Source organism: Pelophylax lessonae (assembly GCF_965119305.1).
Source record: "Pelophylax lessonae genome assembly, chromosome: 3".
In the NCBI taxonomy this organism is placed as follows: domain Eukaryota; kingdom Metazoa; phylum Chordata; class Amphibia; order Anura; family Ranidae; genus Pelophylax; species Pelophylax lessonae.
Window position 1 is genome coordinate 599,719,044 of NC_138770.1, and position 15,883 is coordinate 599,734,926.

Genomic DNA, 15,883 nt, shown 5'->3' on the forward strand with positions numbered 1-15,883 from the left:
TCACAAGCATTGCAATATATGACATGGGGAGGGAATAGAGAAGAAGAGGGAGGGAACTGAGAAAAGGAAAGCTGAAGAAGGGGGAAAGAGTGAGGGAAAGCTAAGGGAGGAGAAGAGTAGTCACTGAGGATCGAGGTAGAGGATACTTGAACTACTTCAAATTTCCAGGTTTTATTTTTAAAGCTTAAGGCCCCTTTCACACATGCGGACCGTTCAGATCCGCCTGTCAGTTTTTCAGGCGGATCTGAACAGGTGCCCCATGTATCTCTATGGGGCAGCGGATGTCAGCGGAGACATGTCCGCTGACATCTGATCCTGTCCGTCAAATCTGGACGGATGGAAACCCTATTTTCCATGCGGATTGGATCGGATGAGAAAGGATAGGCGGTCCGTTCTCATCCGATTCCCACATAGAGGACAGCGGGGATCTGACACTTCCGTCCACGCACACAGAGCGGAGATGGAGCTGTCATCCACCTGCTCAGCGGGGATCGGCGGTTCGATCCCCCACTGAGCAGAATGGCTCAGTTGACAGAACGGAGCCATGTGAAAGGGACCTAATTGAACAAGTGAAGTTTGAAGCTGATTGGCTGGCATGCACAGCTACACCAGATTCTGAGTGCATCAGTTTCAGTAAGAGCCGGTTCACACTAATCCGACTCAAAGTCGCCCCGACTTTGGGGCGACTTCATCGCGGCTTGCAAACGACTTCTCATAATAGAAGTCAATGGAAGTCGCTCCGACTTCGCCAAAAAATAGTGCAGGAACCTTTTTCTAAGTCGGAGTGACTTGAGTCACTCTGATTAGAACGGTTCCATTGCACAGCATTGGGAGCTACTTGTCAGGCGACCATGTCAAATGGCAAGTCGGAGTAGTGTGAACCGGCTCTAAATCTCCCCCAATGTGTGCTTGGATGTCATTATATTAATGACACCCCAAACTCGATGCGATTCTGCCGCAATTGTCATGCAGCAGGATCAAGTGGCAATTGTGGCAAACTGCACCTTTTAAAATCGTGTTAAGGCTTATCGCCAAAAAAAGGAGTGAATGGACTGGCCCTATGTGACACCCAAAATCACATGCAAATCACTCAACAAAATCACGTTGCAGAAATGCTCGTTCCTGCTATGCAATGATGTGAATGGGGCCTAAATCTTATGAATATTTTTTTAATTAGCCCCTGTGTTTGTATTATGTTGTTTGTTTATTGATAAGAAGCTAATTGACAAACAGTTATTGGATGATAAAACATTGCTTGGGCCAAGGGATAAAAAAGTTAAACAAATACAGCGATAATAGCGTGACAGCTGCAGCTCTGTAATATGAGATTTTATTTTGACGGAATGACAGAACGCATCATTGTCACATTAACAAGAACAAAGCTCCACAAGTGCAACCCCGCAAAACAACCTCATTACCACGCAGACTGTTTGTTTGACTTGCTTTGTCACCATTTATTTAATGTCCAGCCTTGCTGAGTGTCATTAGAAAAATACACACAATGGATAATTCCCCCCAAACCACCTCGGATAATACCCTATCATCTGCATAAGAGCAGAGGTTTAATATGTCGCCCTCCTAAGTGACTAATGGGCATGTGGCCGCCAGCTCAGATACAAAGTATGGGGCTGTGCTGAAATGTGAAAGCGCTAATAATAATTTGCTTCTCAGACAAATTACTCCATTTGTGATAATGTAGGTTTTTAGAGAGCACTGGCTGAATGAGAATATGAAAGGAGGCAGTAGCACCAGAGACATAATAAGACCAACAAGACTGTTAATGCATATGTATGTACTAAATAGAAAAATTAGATACTGAGTACATTTCTGCCATACATGTGCATTTCCCCATGATTTGTCTTTTTAAATTGCTGCAAGTACACAAACTTGTCGGTCTGGCCAGAAAACCGGTGATCTGATTACCTCCTGTAGTGAACAGATAATGTTTTCTCTGCTGCACTGAAATCCCAAGCAATGTTGTCAGCCCTGCCAAATAATTATTTGCAGGACTACAGAACACCCTATCTTATCCTCATCTCCATAACATAAGGGGAGGTCTCATGTAGTCCAAAAGGGAAGAAATCAGGCAGGACTGATTTCAGTGCTGCAGAGGCAGCACTGCAGCTCAATTTAGGAAGTTAGACGCTTAATGGATTTTAGGCAGATCAACAATTACTTTTCTGTATTTTTTGGATACTGTTCAAAAAATCAGATATATACAGTATCCTCACCCACAATCATTCATTAAAACCCATCTGAAGTCTTATAGCTCTGTGCAGGGGTGTGCCAATGTGATTTTTTCCAGGCTTGGCCTTTCTGGACAGTATTGATGTTGGATTGTTCGTTTAGGCACTCTGGCCTCAGTGCCACCCAGTAGAGTTCCATCCATGAGTGCCTCCTGAGGCAGTCGCCTTTTTTGCTTCTTGGAACAAAAGGCCCTGGTTGGCTAGAAAATAAAGCTTGTTCCATAGTATGACTTTAACAAAATGATAGCGACCATCTGGATCTAGTTTGGTGTCAGGGAGGTGAATGGGCAAAGATTTATGAAAGACTATGGATACTCAATTTGCTTTCATGTCATGGTTGGAGCTTTGTATCCAGTGGATATAATATTTGCTGTGGCATGTATGTACATTATGAGATTTCGAAATGGGTCTCCTGAAAAAGGATGATGCCTTTGTCTTTTTGTAGAGAGTTTAAATCTGGAAGGGCTTTGCAAGCCTTTGGTGTTGAATATGGTTCATTTCAGTGAGGTGGACTACCCCATTCCCATGGCCCTGGCAGAAGCTTTTACAACTGAGCAGATGTGTGGGAAAAGTAAGATAAACAGTGAGTAAAGGGAAAAGAAAGTAACCTCCCTATACGGGTTTAAGCTGTGCTAGTTAGTGTTCAGGGTAAAATGTTAGACACAGCTCTGGCAGACTGGTAGGATAGCTGTGTGGTGAACATGGTTGTTGTAGGGGAGCAGAAGCATAGTTTCACCAGGTAAATCTCATAAAAGGTTTAATACATAAACATAAGCATTAGGATGCGGGGCATGAAGCATTGGTACCACCATTGTGCACCCGGTATTCAAGCCTGAATAAAGCATGCTTTCTAGGTTTTTCTGTTAGTGGACAGTTCCTTCAAGGGAAGACAGGCATTCAAGTGTAGCAGGCTAGTTCCTGATCTGTGGAAGTGGGTAGTTGGAGGGCCCCAAGGTGGGGCAATAGTGACGTGGTCGTAAGGGCAAGGCATCTTCTTTATATTTTGAAGAATGTGAACATATGTTCCTTAAATTAGCAGGTATCCTGAAGGATCAGTGGACACAAATCTGCTAAAAATTATAGATGCAGTGTTCTCTTTGAGTGTCCATTGTTATGCTCTCCCATTCACCCCAGGAATGGCTCTAATCTGTGTTGCATCAGGTTGTTAGAAAGCGCAAAGCATTGGTTTACTCGGTGATATGTCAATGACAAGTCTTCATGCACAGCTGTAACAGTTTGTGTGTTTTTGTCAACGGTTATGGTGAAGGAATATTGGGACCTGAAGGCCTAATACGATTCCTTTGGAGGTCTAGAGCAAGAGTTGCGAGGTCCCCTGGGTTAGGTAAAATTTGAAGGTCTATCTGTAATCTTCTAGCCAACTGATGACAGAAACTAAATTTTGCCGGCTTTATGGATTTTGTGCTGTAATGGGAATCTCAGCCTACACGGATGTTTCAGTAAATCAAAAACAGGTTTCAAGGCCCTGCTGTGGTAGATAGTATACTGTACCTGCAGAAGTTCAAGATGTGAGCCCCATCAAAATTGATTGACCCCCTCTTCATGTGCCTTCTGCATGATGTCTTACTTTTACTGTAAAAATGTATGTGGAATATAATATTGCATGGTCTGGTGAAAATGGTGCTTTTGAGCCCAAGCGTTCTGTAAACATGATCTAGTTTAAAGTCCATTGGGTGCCTTATTAATTCAGTAACAATGACTTTAACTGTGGGGAGTAGGGCTGCTGTGCCTTTTGCCTCAGGGAGTTCTCGTATTCTATTGTTAATACGGTGACACCAGTTTTCAAAATTGTCACACAATAAAAACAGAGTTTGCAACTAGACTGGCAATACATGTTCAATTTTCTTGTACAATTTTCTGTTAGATTTATATAATATGAGGTCAAAACTAAATACCACTTTCAATTGTATCCAATTAGGCAAGCCTTTGTACTACATAGTTGAAGGTAAATTTAAAGAAAATTGTAAGAAAATTGTATAATGTATGACCAGCCTAAGCCTTGTGTTTTGAAATGCATTTTAGTGTGGACTGGTTTGGGCTTTGCGGTCACTTCTGTTATTTTCGAAGTTGCTTTAGTGATTTGCTGCAAATCCTATATTAGTGCCTGGATTTCCAATGTATACCCTGACTCCAGATTTTGTATAAACCTTTCAATTTCCAAGCAGGTAGGTAAGGTTTTTAATGTTTTTATTCTCTAGAGGCTCTATACATACAATATGATAAAACGATTCGTTTTTTCATGAACTAATAGTTTTTATAGTAATTATTAGAATGGATTTAGAATCTAAATATATATTTATACTGATATAAAGAATATGCCAGACTTATTTTCTGTCTCATCGCGCATTCATATTTGTTATCCAAATTAATTTTAACTCATAATCCTGAACTTACAGTATAATACAACACAGCAGGTGAGACACTTTCTTATATATACTGTATATATGAAAGTGGGTGGGGTTTTGGTGTGGCTATGACACAGAGGGATCAGATGACTTCTTAATTTTTCTGCTTTACTCTTCCAAATATTTAGCAGTGGAAATTATAATTACAGTAGCACTAAACCCCGGAGGGGCCACTGAAAACCAGGTCTTCCTTACCAATCCAGAGTTGGCCAGCCTACGTACCAGGTCCAGAGCAACCAACAAAATTCAGGCTCAGTCTAGGGGTAGTCTTTTTTTGAAAATGTATTGCAGTACTTAAACACATGCGGGTAGAGTGATGAGGATTCGGGATACTGCAAGAACATATGCAAGTACCATAGAACAAATTTGCAATCAAAGTTCTGTTCTAGCAGAATTTAGCCCTTCAGTAGCAGCCTCCAGTAATGCTGGAAGTAGAGGGGTCCAGCTTATCTAAGACTCTATGCAAGCAGTCACAGTCTTTGCTGCAAACTGAATTTTAACCCTCAATGTACTTGCACACCTGGAGCTGTAAGCTAAAGGTTCTACTCATAATGTCCAGAGGCACCTCCCCAACCAGCTTCATTGCAACACTCTACAATGAAAGAATTCCCTCTCTAGCCCAGCTTCCACAGGTGATGTCTTCCAGCAGGTTCTGCCAAGACCCATCAGCCATGCACATGTTGACCCCCTACTGAGGAAGTCGTGATGCGAAAGCATAAGACGCCACGCGTATAGGGGATGGAGACCTGGACGGACGAGCGGCGACCCACCAGCACGGCTGCCAACAGCTACTGTTTTTGGCATGTACGGTCCGCATAAGCCCATTGTGCTGATTCATGTGAGTGCAATTCTACTTTGAATGTGAATCAATTAAAGGATAATAGCAGTGTACACTTAGATGCCTCATTATCTTTATTCACATATCATGTCCATGGAATGGTGAGAGATCGATCCAAGAAGTGGCATTTTTTGAGCATTCAATGCTGGTCTAATGCTTCAGTGAGGTGAGAGGCCATCTGGTGGCTAAACGGTGGTGGTGTCACTTGCCCTTTTATATGGAAACATCTATCAAGCACTTTGTTGAATTTTAAACCACGGTTATATTTATATTTTAGTGGACTTTTATGCACTTTACTTTGAATGCACTTTTTTGACATTATATATTGCACCTAAGAGGAATATATATTGCACTGTAAGCGAGTTTATTGATTTATATGATGCACATTGTCACTTTATTTGATTTTATATAGCGCTGTATAAATATTTGTCTATAGCACATGTTGAGGCCCAACAGCAACAGCTCTACCTGTAACACACAGACTGCCTACCAGGGGTGGAGACCCCAAGAGAGAAAGAGCTCTGATTCTGGGTCTCTCTCCCAGGGATTGACTGAGGTCAGATAACTATTCATAACCCAGCCGCTAACCCTCCTATGCCTCCTATTTCTGAAAGCTTCTTCCAGAGGCAGGCAGGAGCAATCAACCACCAGGTTTAGAGATAGACCCGACCAGACCTGGAAAATAAATTGCTGCTCAGCTTGGTACAGCAGAGCCAAAAAACGAGATTTAGCCCACCTGGCCAGGGGCACTACATTACAGCAAATGTTAAAATGACTTTCAAAGGCAAGCCCCTAAAGGCAAGGGAACAAAATACAGAATATCACAATTATGCAGTTTATGAACAGGCTGGCTGCTGGAGGCTTGCTTCCCTAAGTGGAATCCCTTGTGGCCAGACAACAGAAACCAAGGAAGGAGGTATCTTAGCTTCTCTCTTATTTCACTGATGTGTGAGAATGCCCTTGAACTGTATCTAAACAGCGAAGCTTGGATGCTTTTCACCTGGTCCAGGAACAAAAGAGCAGGATCCAGACAGTCCCTAAACCCAACTGTCTCTGAAAAGACAGGATCACCTCCCTACCTTCTCCCACACTGCAGCTGCCCCAAAAATGCCTTAGCAGAGAATTATATATTTTCTTTGGGTCCATGATGGTCGCCGAAATCTTGGAAAACCTTGTTTTTCAATAGGGCATAAGGCTGAACCCAAGATAGCCGTTGGGAGTCCTATATAGAGGACATACTAGTACTCTAACAGGCTTCCCTAGCAACAGAAGTAAGCAAAGCTCACCTGACTGCTTTGTTTACTTCCCAAATAAGGATGTGAGTGAGTGAGCCTAAAATCACAGTCTCACTTCTCTGCCCTGAAATGCTACTCCATAATTTCCTAGCTGCAGCTAAACAAGCAGCACCTGTCTAAATGCATACAGTACATATACAGTCAGGTCCATAAATATTGGGACACACATCGATACAATTCTAATCTTTTTGGCTCTATACACACCACCACAATGGATTTGAAATGAAACAAACAAGATGTGCTTTAACTGCAGACTTTCAGCTTTGAGGGTATTTACATCCAAATCAGGTGAAAGGTGTATGAATTACAACAGTTTGTATATGTGCCTCCCACTTTTTAAGGGACCAAAAGTAATAGGACCATTGGCTGCTCAGCTGTTCCATGGCCAGGTGTGTGTTATTCCCTCATTATCACATTTACAAGGAGCAAATAAAAGGTCCAGAGTTCATTTCAAGTGTGCTATTTGCATTTGGAATCTGTTGCTTTCAACTCTCAATATGAGATCCAAAGAGGTGTCCCTATCAGTGAAGCAAGCCATCATTAGGCTGATAAAAAAAACAAATCAAACCCATCAGAGAGATAGCAAAAACATTAGGTGTGGCCAAATCAACTGCTTGGAACATCCTTAAAAAGAAAGAATGCACCGGTGAGCTCAGCAACACCAAAAGACCCGGAAGACCACGGAAAACAACCGTGGTATATGACCGAAGAATTCTTTCCCTGGTGAAGAAAACACCCTTCACAACAGTTGGCCAGATCAAGAATACTCTCCAGGAGGCAGGTATATGTGTGTCAAAGTCAGCAATCAGGAGAAGACTTCACCAGAGTGATTACAGAGGGTTCACCACAAGATGTAAACCATTGGTGAGCCTCAAAAAAGAAGGCCAGATTAGAGTTTGCCAAACAAAATCTAAAAAAGCCTTCACAGTTCTGGAACAACATCCTATGGACAGATGAGACCAAGATAAACTTGTACCAGAGTGATGGAAGAGAAGAGTGTGGAGAAGGAAAGGAACTTCTCATGATCCAAAGCATACCACCTCATCAGTGAAGCATGGTGGTGGTAGTGTCATGGCGTGGGCATGTATGGCTGCTATTGGAACTGGTTCTCTTGTATTTATTGATGATGTGACTGCTGACAAAAGCAGCAGGATGAATTCTGAACTGTTTTGGGCAAAATTATCTGCTCATATTCAGCCAAATGCTTCAGAACTCATTGGACGGCGCTTCACAGTGCAGATGGACAATGACCCAAAGCATACTGTGAAAGCAACCAAAGAGTTTTTTAAGGCAAAGAAGTGGAATGTTATGCAATGGCCAAGTCAATCACTTGACCTGAATCCGATTGAGCATGCATTTCACTTGCTGAAGACATAACTGAAGGGAAAATGCCCCAAGAACAAGCAGGAACTGAAGACAATTGCAGTAGAGGCCTGGCAGAACATCACCAGGGATGAAACCCAGCGTCTGGTGATGTCTATGCGTTCCAGACTTCAGGCTGTGATTGACTGCAAAGGATTTGCAACCAAGTATTGATTTATGATTGTTAATCTGTTCCATTACTTTTGATTCCTTAAAAAGTGGGAGGCACTTATACAAACTGTTGCAATTCCTACACTGTTCACCTTATTTGGATGTAAATACCCTCAAATTAAAGCTGAAAGTCTGTAGTTAAAGCACATCTTGTTTGTTTCATTTCAAATCCATTGTGGTGGTGTATAGAGCCAAAAAGATTAGAATTTTTTCGATGTCCCAATATTTATGGACCTGACTGTGTGTATATATATATATATATATATATATATATATATATATATATATATATACAGCTACAAAATTGAAGGTGATTTATGCTTAAAGTCTAACTCTAGGCACAAAAAAGTTCCCTGCCCCCCTTTAGCACTGCAAGGTTTAGTTACTTGTTAAGTCTTGGGGGTAGAGGCAGTGGCTGCATTACTTACCTTAATCCTCAATCCTGCAGGCCTCAGTGCTCTCCTCTTGTTCCTGTGACTGGGCTGTGGACGGCCCCTCGGCATCCTCAAATACATCACAGGGCTAATAATAAAAAAATACATTTATTAATGTATTAATAAATACAGCGCTGCATAAAGTTATGTCTGCCAGGAGTTCAACCTTAGAGGAGAGTACATTAGGTGGAGCTGTGCCTATTAGTCGGCAGAAGTAGCTTTTTCTGTATAGTTATCGGTCACACTTTTTCAGAATTTAAGTAGAAATGCAATCATCTCCTAGAAACCTTTTTTACACATTTTCATTATATTCTAAGGCAGGTTGGACACAGCAGAATAAGAAAATGTTCTTGCATAGCAGAGGAGTACTGCTTTCAGTGCCAGCCATTGCATGCCTTTGGGCTCCAGTGATGGGAATCCATCCCTGTGAGAGTGCCTGCTTCTCTTAAAAATATTTTTTTTCCTTCACTTAATTTTCTTCATATCACTTTGCATACCACTTATGATATAAAATATTATGAATATAGTAAATTTCTATTGTTATTAATGTTAGTAATTGTTATAAATTATAGTCCTACTTAGGCCCCTTTCACACTTGTGCCACTTCAAAGTCGCGCGATGTTACTGCAACTTTTTGCCGCGATTTTGATGCGAGTTTGACTGGGCTGATAATGTCTTTTCCTCAAAAAGCATCAAAATCATGCCAAAAGTAGTGCAGGGACTACTTTGAAGTCGGTGCGACTTCAAGTCGCACAGATATGAATGGGGCTCATTGGAAATAATGGAGAACGACTTGTCATGCGATTTTGTAGTGCCAACTCGCATGACAAGTCACACAAGTGTGAAAGGAGCATTAGCCTCCAGTAGATATCTAGAGGTGCCTGCCTGCATGTACATATTTTGTAGAGCATCCCTTAAACAGTGCCAAAATCTGGAGCAACCCATTAATCAAATAGCAACTTCAGCTCCTGAAATTGAATTTTGGCCCATCTTTTATCACCGTCCATGCTTCACTTTTGGACAGTTAAGCTGCTAACTACAATGATGGCCTCTTGGTGTGTGCCACTATTCAATTGCTTTCCAAGTCTTCTGTCATTTTATTTGTCTTAAATGATTAGTTTACCTTTAGTCCCCATTCACACTAGCGCGACTTGTCAGGCGACTTGGTCGCCTGACAAGTCGCCGTGGGTCGCCTGCCATAGATTAGCATAGGACCCGTTCTATGAGCAGCGACACAAGTCGCTCCGACTTAGAAAAAGGGTCCTGTACTACTTTAAGGCGACCTGGAGGTGACCTGCATTGACTTCAATGATATGAAGTCTGTGCATGTCGCGCCAAGGTAGCGGTGCACGCTGTGCACCGCGACTTCACAGGTCGCCCCAGCAAATCGGGTCGCCCCTGTGTGAACGGGGTCTTACCAAAAATAGTCTATGCAGATAAGTGGCATCTGTCAATAAAAACAAACTGTGCAGCTTTGAATAAAATTAAATCATGCCCTTGCTATTGGTGTAGGCTATTTATATACCTCATGAAGCCTGACAGAAAAAGGATGTTGCTTATTGAGGCCTAGCCATTACTGTTCACCTCCAGTATCACAAGAGTGAGCTCTCCAACACTGAGCTCAGACCTACTGCATCAGGGGAGAGAAAGAGTATGTGAGGCTCTCTTAGCAACATCCTTAGCAATGTCCTGGGAGTATTCCAGTCAGGCTTTATGAGGTATGTTAATGGCCTGCACCTGTAGCAAGGGTATTATTCAGCTTTAGTCAAAGCTGCACAGTTTGTTTTGATCTACAGACACCCCTCACCGTCATATGCAGTTTTTATTTAGTAAAGGTGAACTATGCCTTTAAATTGACGACATGTTCACTTTAAACTGTAGCTGTGTCCTGGCTCCAGTTATTTAACCACTTGCTGACCGCCCCAGGCAGATTTGCTGCGGCAGGGCGGCTCAGCTGCACATAATCACGTAGATCTACGTGATTATGTGCACGCAGCTTCAGCGGCAAGTGCGTCCCCGGAGCTGTGCACATGCTTTGATTAGACACAGCGGGAGGCAGACCATGGGAGGAGCGGGCTCGATCGCTGCTGACCCTGTGGGCAAAACTGACAGGAGAGCCGTCTGGCATGTAAACAATGCAAGACGGCTCTCCTGTCAGAGAGGCAGGGAAAGATCGTGTTATTCACCTAAGCTGAATCACCGATCTCTCTCTGCCTCTGTTAAATCCATCCCCCCACACAGTTAGTAAGCACAAATAGGGAACACACTTGATCACCCCCAGTGTTAACCCCTTCCCTGCCAGTGTTAGTTATACAGTAACAGTGCATATTATTTAGCACTGATTACTGTATTAATGTCACTGGTCCCCAAAAAGTGTCACTTAAGCCCAGTACACACGCAACGATTGTCGGCCGAACGATCGGCCGTCTTTTGTCCAGTGCTGTCATGTTGGTTGAAAAGTGCTCAAGACTGCACACGAATTTTGTCGGCCAACAACAACCAACTTCAGAAGTGATGTCATGTTCTGGTCTACTTTCCGTGTGTTTTTTCTTCTCTGAGCATGCCCAGTCTTGCTCATCTGCTTTATGTCGGCCGAAATCTGTACTGACTGACGAACAATCGGCCGTTCTGGTGTTGGCCAACAAAAATTTTATAGCATGCAGACCAGATTTTGTTCCGCTCAAATGTCGCAGTCTGTTGTCGGAAGCATCATACTAACAAGCCAACAATCGGCCGATCGGACGTTGGCCGAATATTTACGGCCTACAATCGGTATGTGTGTATGGGCCTTTGGTGTCAGATTTGTCGGCCGCAATGTCGCAATCCTGATAAAAATCACTGATCGGCGCCATTAATAATAAAAAAATAAAAAGCCCATAAATCTATTCTGTAATTTGTAAACGCTATAACTTTTGCGCAAACCATTTATTATACGCTTTTTGGGATTTTCTTTTACCAAAAATATGTAGCAGAATACAAATTAGCCTAAACTAATAAAAAAATTAGATTTTTTAAATTTTTTTATTTGGAATGTTTTATAGCAGAAAGTTTAAAATATTGTTGTTTATTTCAAAATTGATGCTCTTTTTTTGTTTATAGCGCAAAAACAAAAAAACGCAGAGGTGATCAAATACTACCAAAAGAAAGCTCTATTTGTTGGGAAGAAAAGGACATCAACTTTATTTGGGTATGGCGGCGCACGCTGTACAATTGTCAGTTAAAGCAATGCAGTGCAGAATCACAAAAAGCGGCCTGGTCATTAAGGGGGTAAAACCTTCCGGAGCTGAAGTGGTTAATCATGCAGCTGAAATTTTTGTATACCCCATTTTATCCAAACAGTGCATCTGATCTTTATAATATATAGTGTGTATATATATATTATAAATCACTAATAGGACTTAATATGAAAATGACTCTGGTACTATTATGTGTTGTGTAGATAATAGTTTATTACTAAGGCGCTATGGTAGAAAAATGTCAAGTCTTTTGTACATCTCAGTATTCTGTTACACGATGCCAATTCAATATGTATTTATTAATCATTTGCTTCAAATTTTTTGGCGATTGAGTTTGGGGTCACTGGGTTGGTGAAGAGAGGTTTTTTTTTCTTCCATTTATCCATCTTGCTCCCTTGGGCTTGACACTTAGCGACACAGGGTTTGCACAAATATTTCTCGCTCACAAGATGAAGATTTTCAACACGTTGGATGGACTTCTGTTGTTCTGCCTCCAATTCTTCTTTTGTTGGTAATATAGGATTTCTCTCAGTGTTCAGTTTCTTTAATTTTGGCAATTCAAGGACACCAGGGGGCACTTTAGTAAGCTTGTTGTCAAAAAGGCCTACCTCTTCAAGATCTTTGAGGGCACCTATTGTAGTTGGTAGAACATCAATAGCGTTAAGACCAAGATTAAGTTGACGAAGTTTCTTCAGCTGGTTCAGCTCCATTGGGATACCTTTCTCTGTAAGTTTGTTGTTGCTAACATTGAGGTAATGTAAATTTTGAAGCTGCCCTATAGATTCTGGAAGTTTCTCAATCTGATTGCTATGGAGGTCCAACAAGCGAAGATCTTGAAACTGCTGTATCCAATCAGGCACTTTCTTTATTAAGTTTCGACTAAGATCCAGCTCTGCCAAATCCAAGAGCTTCAACAAGCATTTAGGAAATACTGAAATTCCCATCTTAGATAGAGTCAACCTTTTCTTGCCATCAACTGTAATCCGGATGGCGTTCTTAGCAGCTTTAAGGGTTATCCTTTTACCCTTGGGGGCACGTTTCCTTTTTGGCATTGTCCTGATCAAAGTAAAAAGGGAGACCAAAAACACTTAGAACATCTAAAATTATCAAGAATAGCAGTTCATTAACCTCCTTAGCAGTATTCCCGAGAGTGGCTCGGGGTGGAATTTTAGCGCCATTAGCGATAACCCCGAGCCACACTCGGGGTACCGCCAGGGAGCATTGCTGGATCCTAGTAGAGGTTACTTACCTTGTCCCCGGGATCCCGCGATGTGTCCCTGCAGCCTACGGCGGCCGGATCTTCCGCCCGATGCTGTGAGCCCCGGCTTCCGTCTCCTGGGATGTGACGCTCGCAGGGGGGGTGGAACTGGAGGCAAATTTGAAAAGTAAAACACACAAACACACTGATATATTGTAATCCTATTGGATTACATTACTAAATAAAATAAATTGACATTAGTTTGCCCCCCAGTGCCCTTTCCTGCAGTTTTACTGTACTTTTTATATATACAGTATATATATATATATATATATATATATATATATATATATACACACACATATATCTATATATATATATATATATATATATATATATATATATATATACATACAGTATATATATATATATATATATATATATATATATATACACACACACACACACATATATATATATATAATATGTGTACACGTATATATATATACTTTAACCACTTAAGCCCCGGAGGATTTGGCTGCTAAAGGACCAGGGGTTTTTTTGCGATTTTTTACTGCGTGACTTTAACGGACAATTGCGCAGTCGTGCGACGCTGTACCTAAACGAATTTGACGTCCTTTTTTTCCCACAAACAGAGCTTTCTTTTGGTGGTATTTGATCACCTGTGCGATTTTTTGATCACGTGCTATAAACAAAAAAAGAGCGTAAATTTTGCAAAAATAACAATATTTTTCACATTTTTTTATATGAAATTCCCCAAAAAAAAATGTAAAAATCAAAATTTTTTAACATTTTTCGGCCAATTTGTTTTATGCTACCTATGTTTGGTAAAAAAAATCGCAAAAAGCGTATTTTGATTGGTTTGCGCAAAAGTTATCGCGTTTACTAACAAAGGGAAAGATTTTTGTCATTTTTGGTGTTTTTTTTTTTAACGCGTAATGGCGGCGATCTGCAATTTTTTTTCGGTACTGCGACATTGCGGCGGACAGATCGGACCCTTGACTGACATTTTTGACACTTTTGGGGGTACCAGTGACATTACTGCAGTAATCAGTGCTATACATATGCACTGTTACTGCAAAAATGACACTGGCAGGGAAGGGGTTAACTTTATTGGACAGGGAGGGGTTAAGTGTGTCCTAGGGGCGTGATTCTAACTGTGCAGGGACATTCCTATTGGTGTAAAAGCAAAGATCAACCGTTCTACATAGTAGAACGGACAGATCTTCACTTTTACACAGGGAGAACTGACAGGCAGCTTGTTTATTTTGCGAGCTTATTTTGCGCCCGCCCGCCCGCAATAGGCTCGCAAGTCAGTGACAGGCGAGTGACGTACCGATACGTCACTCTGCCTGGCCGGGGCTGACCGCCGCAGTATATAGTCATGCGGCGGTCGGCAACCGGTTAACTTATTTATAGTTATTTATTATATTACAATTTATGATTTTGTGTTTCAAACTTTATCATACCCGAGATGTTATAAAGAAGAACGCACAGTAAAAAAAAAAATCATATGTAAATAGTTGGTTTGGGCTGCTCGTCCTTAAGAATTACTACCGGTAGCAAAATAATGGTGCCGCTTTCAGCACCTAAAATTGGAAACAATCATACCGCCAGGGAGGTTAACATAAAGCCCCCGTTCACACCTGTGCAATTTATCAGGCAATTTGAACCCTATTACCGGCAATGGAACTATTTAAATCGGTGCGACGCCGACTTTGTGGTTCCGCACCGATTTGGAAAAGTAGTTCCTGCACTACTTTGGTGATTTCAGGTGCGACTTGCATAGACATCTGTACATGAAGTCGCACAGATGTCAGCCAAGTCGCACCTGAAGTCGCACTGACATATGGCTTTAAAATTGTGCAATTTCAAGTAAATTTGCACGATTTGAAAGCCGCATTCAGTGTGAACCAGGGCTAAAATCAACTTTACAATGGTCTTTATGGGTCTGCTTAGTTATTACACGCTTTATACTGCTAAGCAGCCCATAATATTTGTTTTGTTCAACCAGCGGGTTGATTAAAAAAAAAAAGCTGACTCGATTCCCCCATGCACACATTTGATGTGGATGGGGGAATCCTCCCAAAGAGCTATTGTATTGACTTCCCTGCCAGCAGAATACAATGATCAGCACTGCTGGCTTTATTTGACCAGTGAATTGACTTCTGTAAACCACCCTGCCCAAAAATGGATCAAAATCCGGCTGGTCCCTGCTGAAACTGACACATTTTGATCCATGTATGGCCAGCTTAAGTCCCGATTCATACTGGTGCGATGCGGGAAACCCTGCGCTTCAGTGCCGGTTCCCACATCGCACCTGAATCGCACACTGGTTCACACTGACATCTGCAAACCACTGAGGGTGTCAATGTAAAGTTAATGACTCCAGATCAGTTCACAGATCGCAGTGTAAACTGTCAAATGGTGCAGGAATCGGATCGCATAGGTGTGAACACCTGTGCCATCCGATTCCAGTGTGTACCAAAAAAAGGGTCCTGCACCATTTTTTGCGATTTCAGCCATACAGTTTGTATGGTTGAATTTTCATAGCACAGACATCGCATGTGATCTGCACAGCATTGTGGTGCGAATGACATGCGATGTCTGTAATCGCACAAGTGTGAACCCAGCCTTAATGACAACACTATTTATTCTG

At 41.8% G+C, this 15,883-nt stretch overlaps 1 protein-coding gene across 1 annotated transcript; it reads right to left on the reverse strand.

Moving 5' to 3' along the window:
• Positions 1-12,304: 12,304 nt before the first annotated feature.
• LOC309550633 (leucine-rich repeat-containing protein 18-like) lies at positions 12,305-13,057 on the reverse strand (the record flags this gene model as incomplete). The annotated part of the gene is made up of 1 exon (XM_082250971.1): positions 12,305-13,057. The coding sequence occupies one exon, from the start codon at positions 13,055-13,057 to the stop codon at positions 12,305-12,307; it is 753 nt and encodes a 250-aa protein (XP_082107097.1).
• Positions 13,058-15,883: the final 2,826 nt, after the last annotated feature.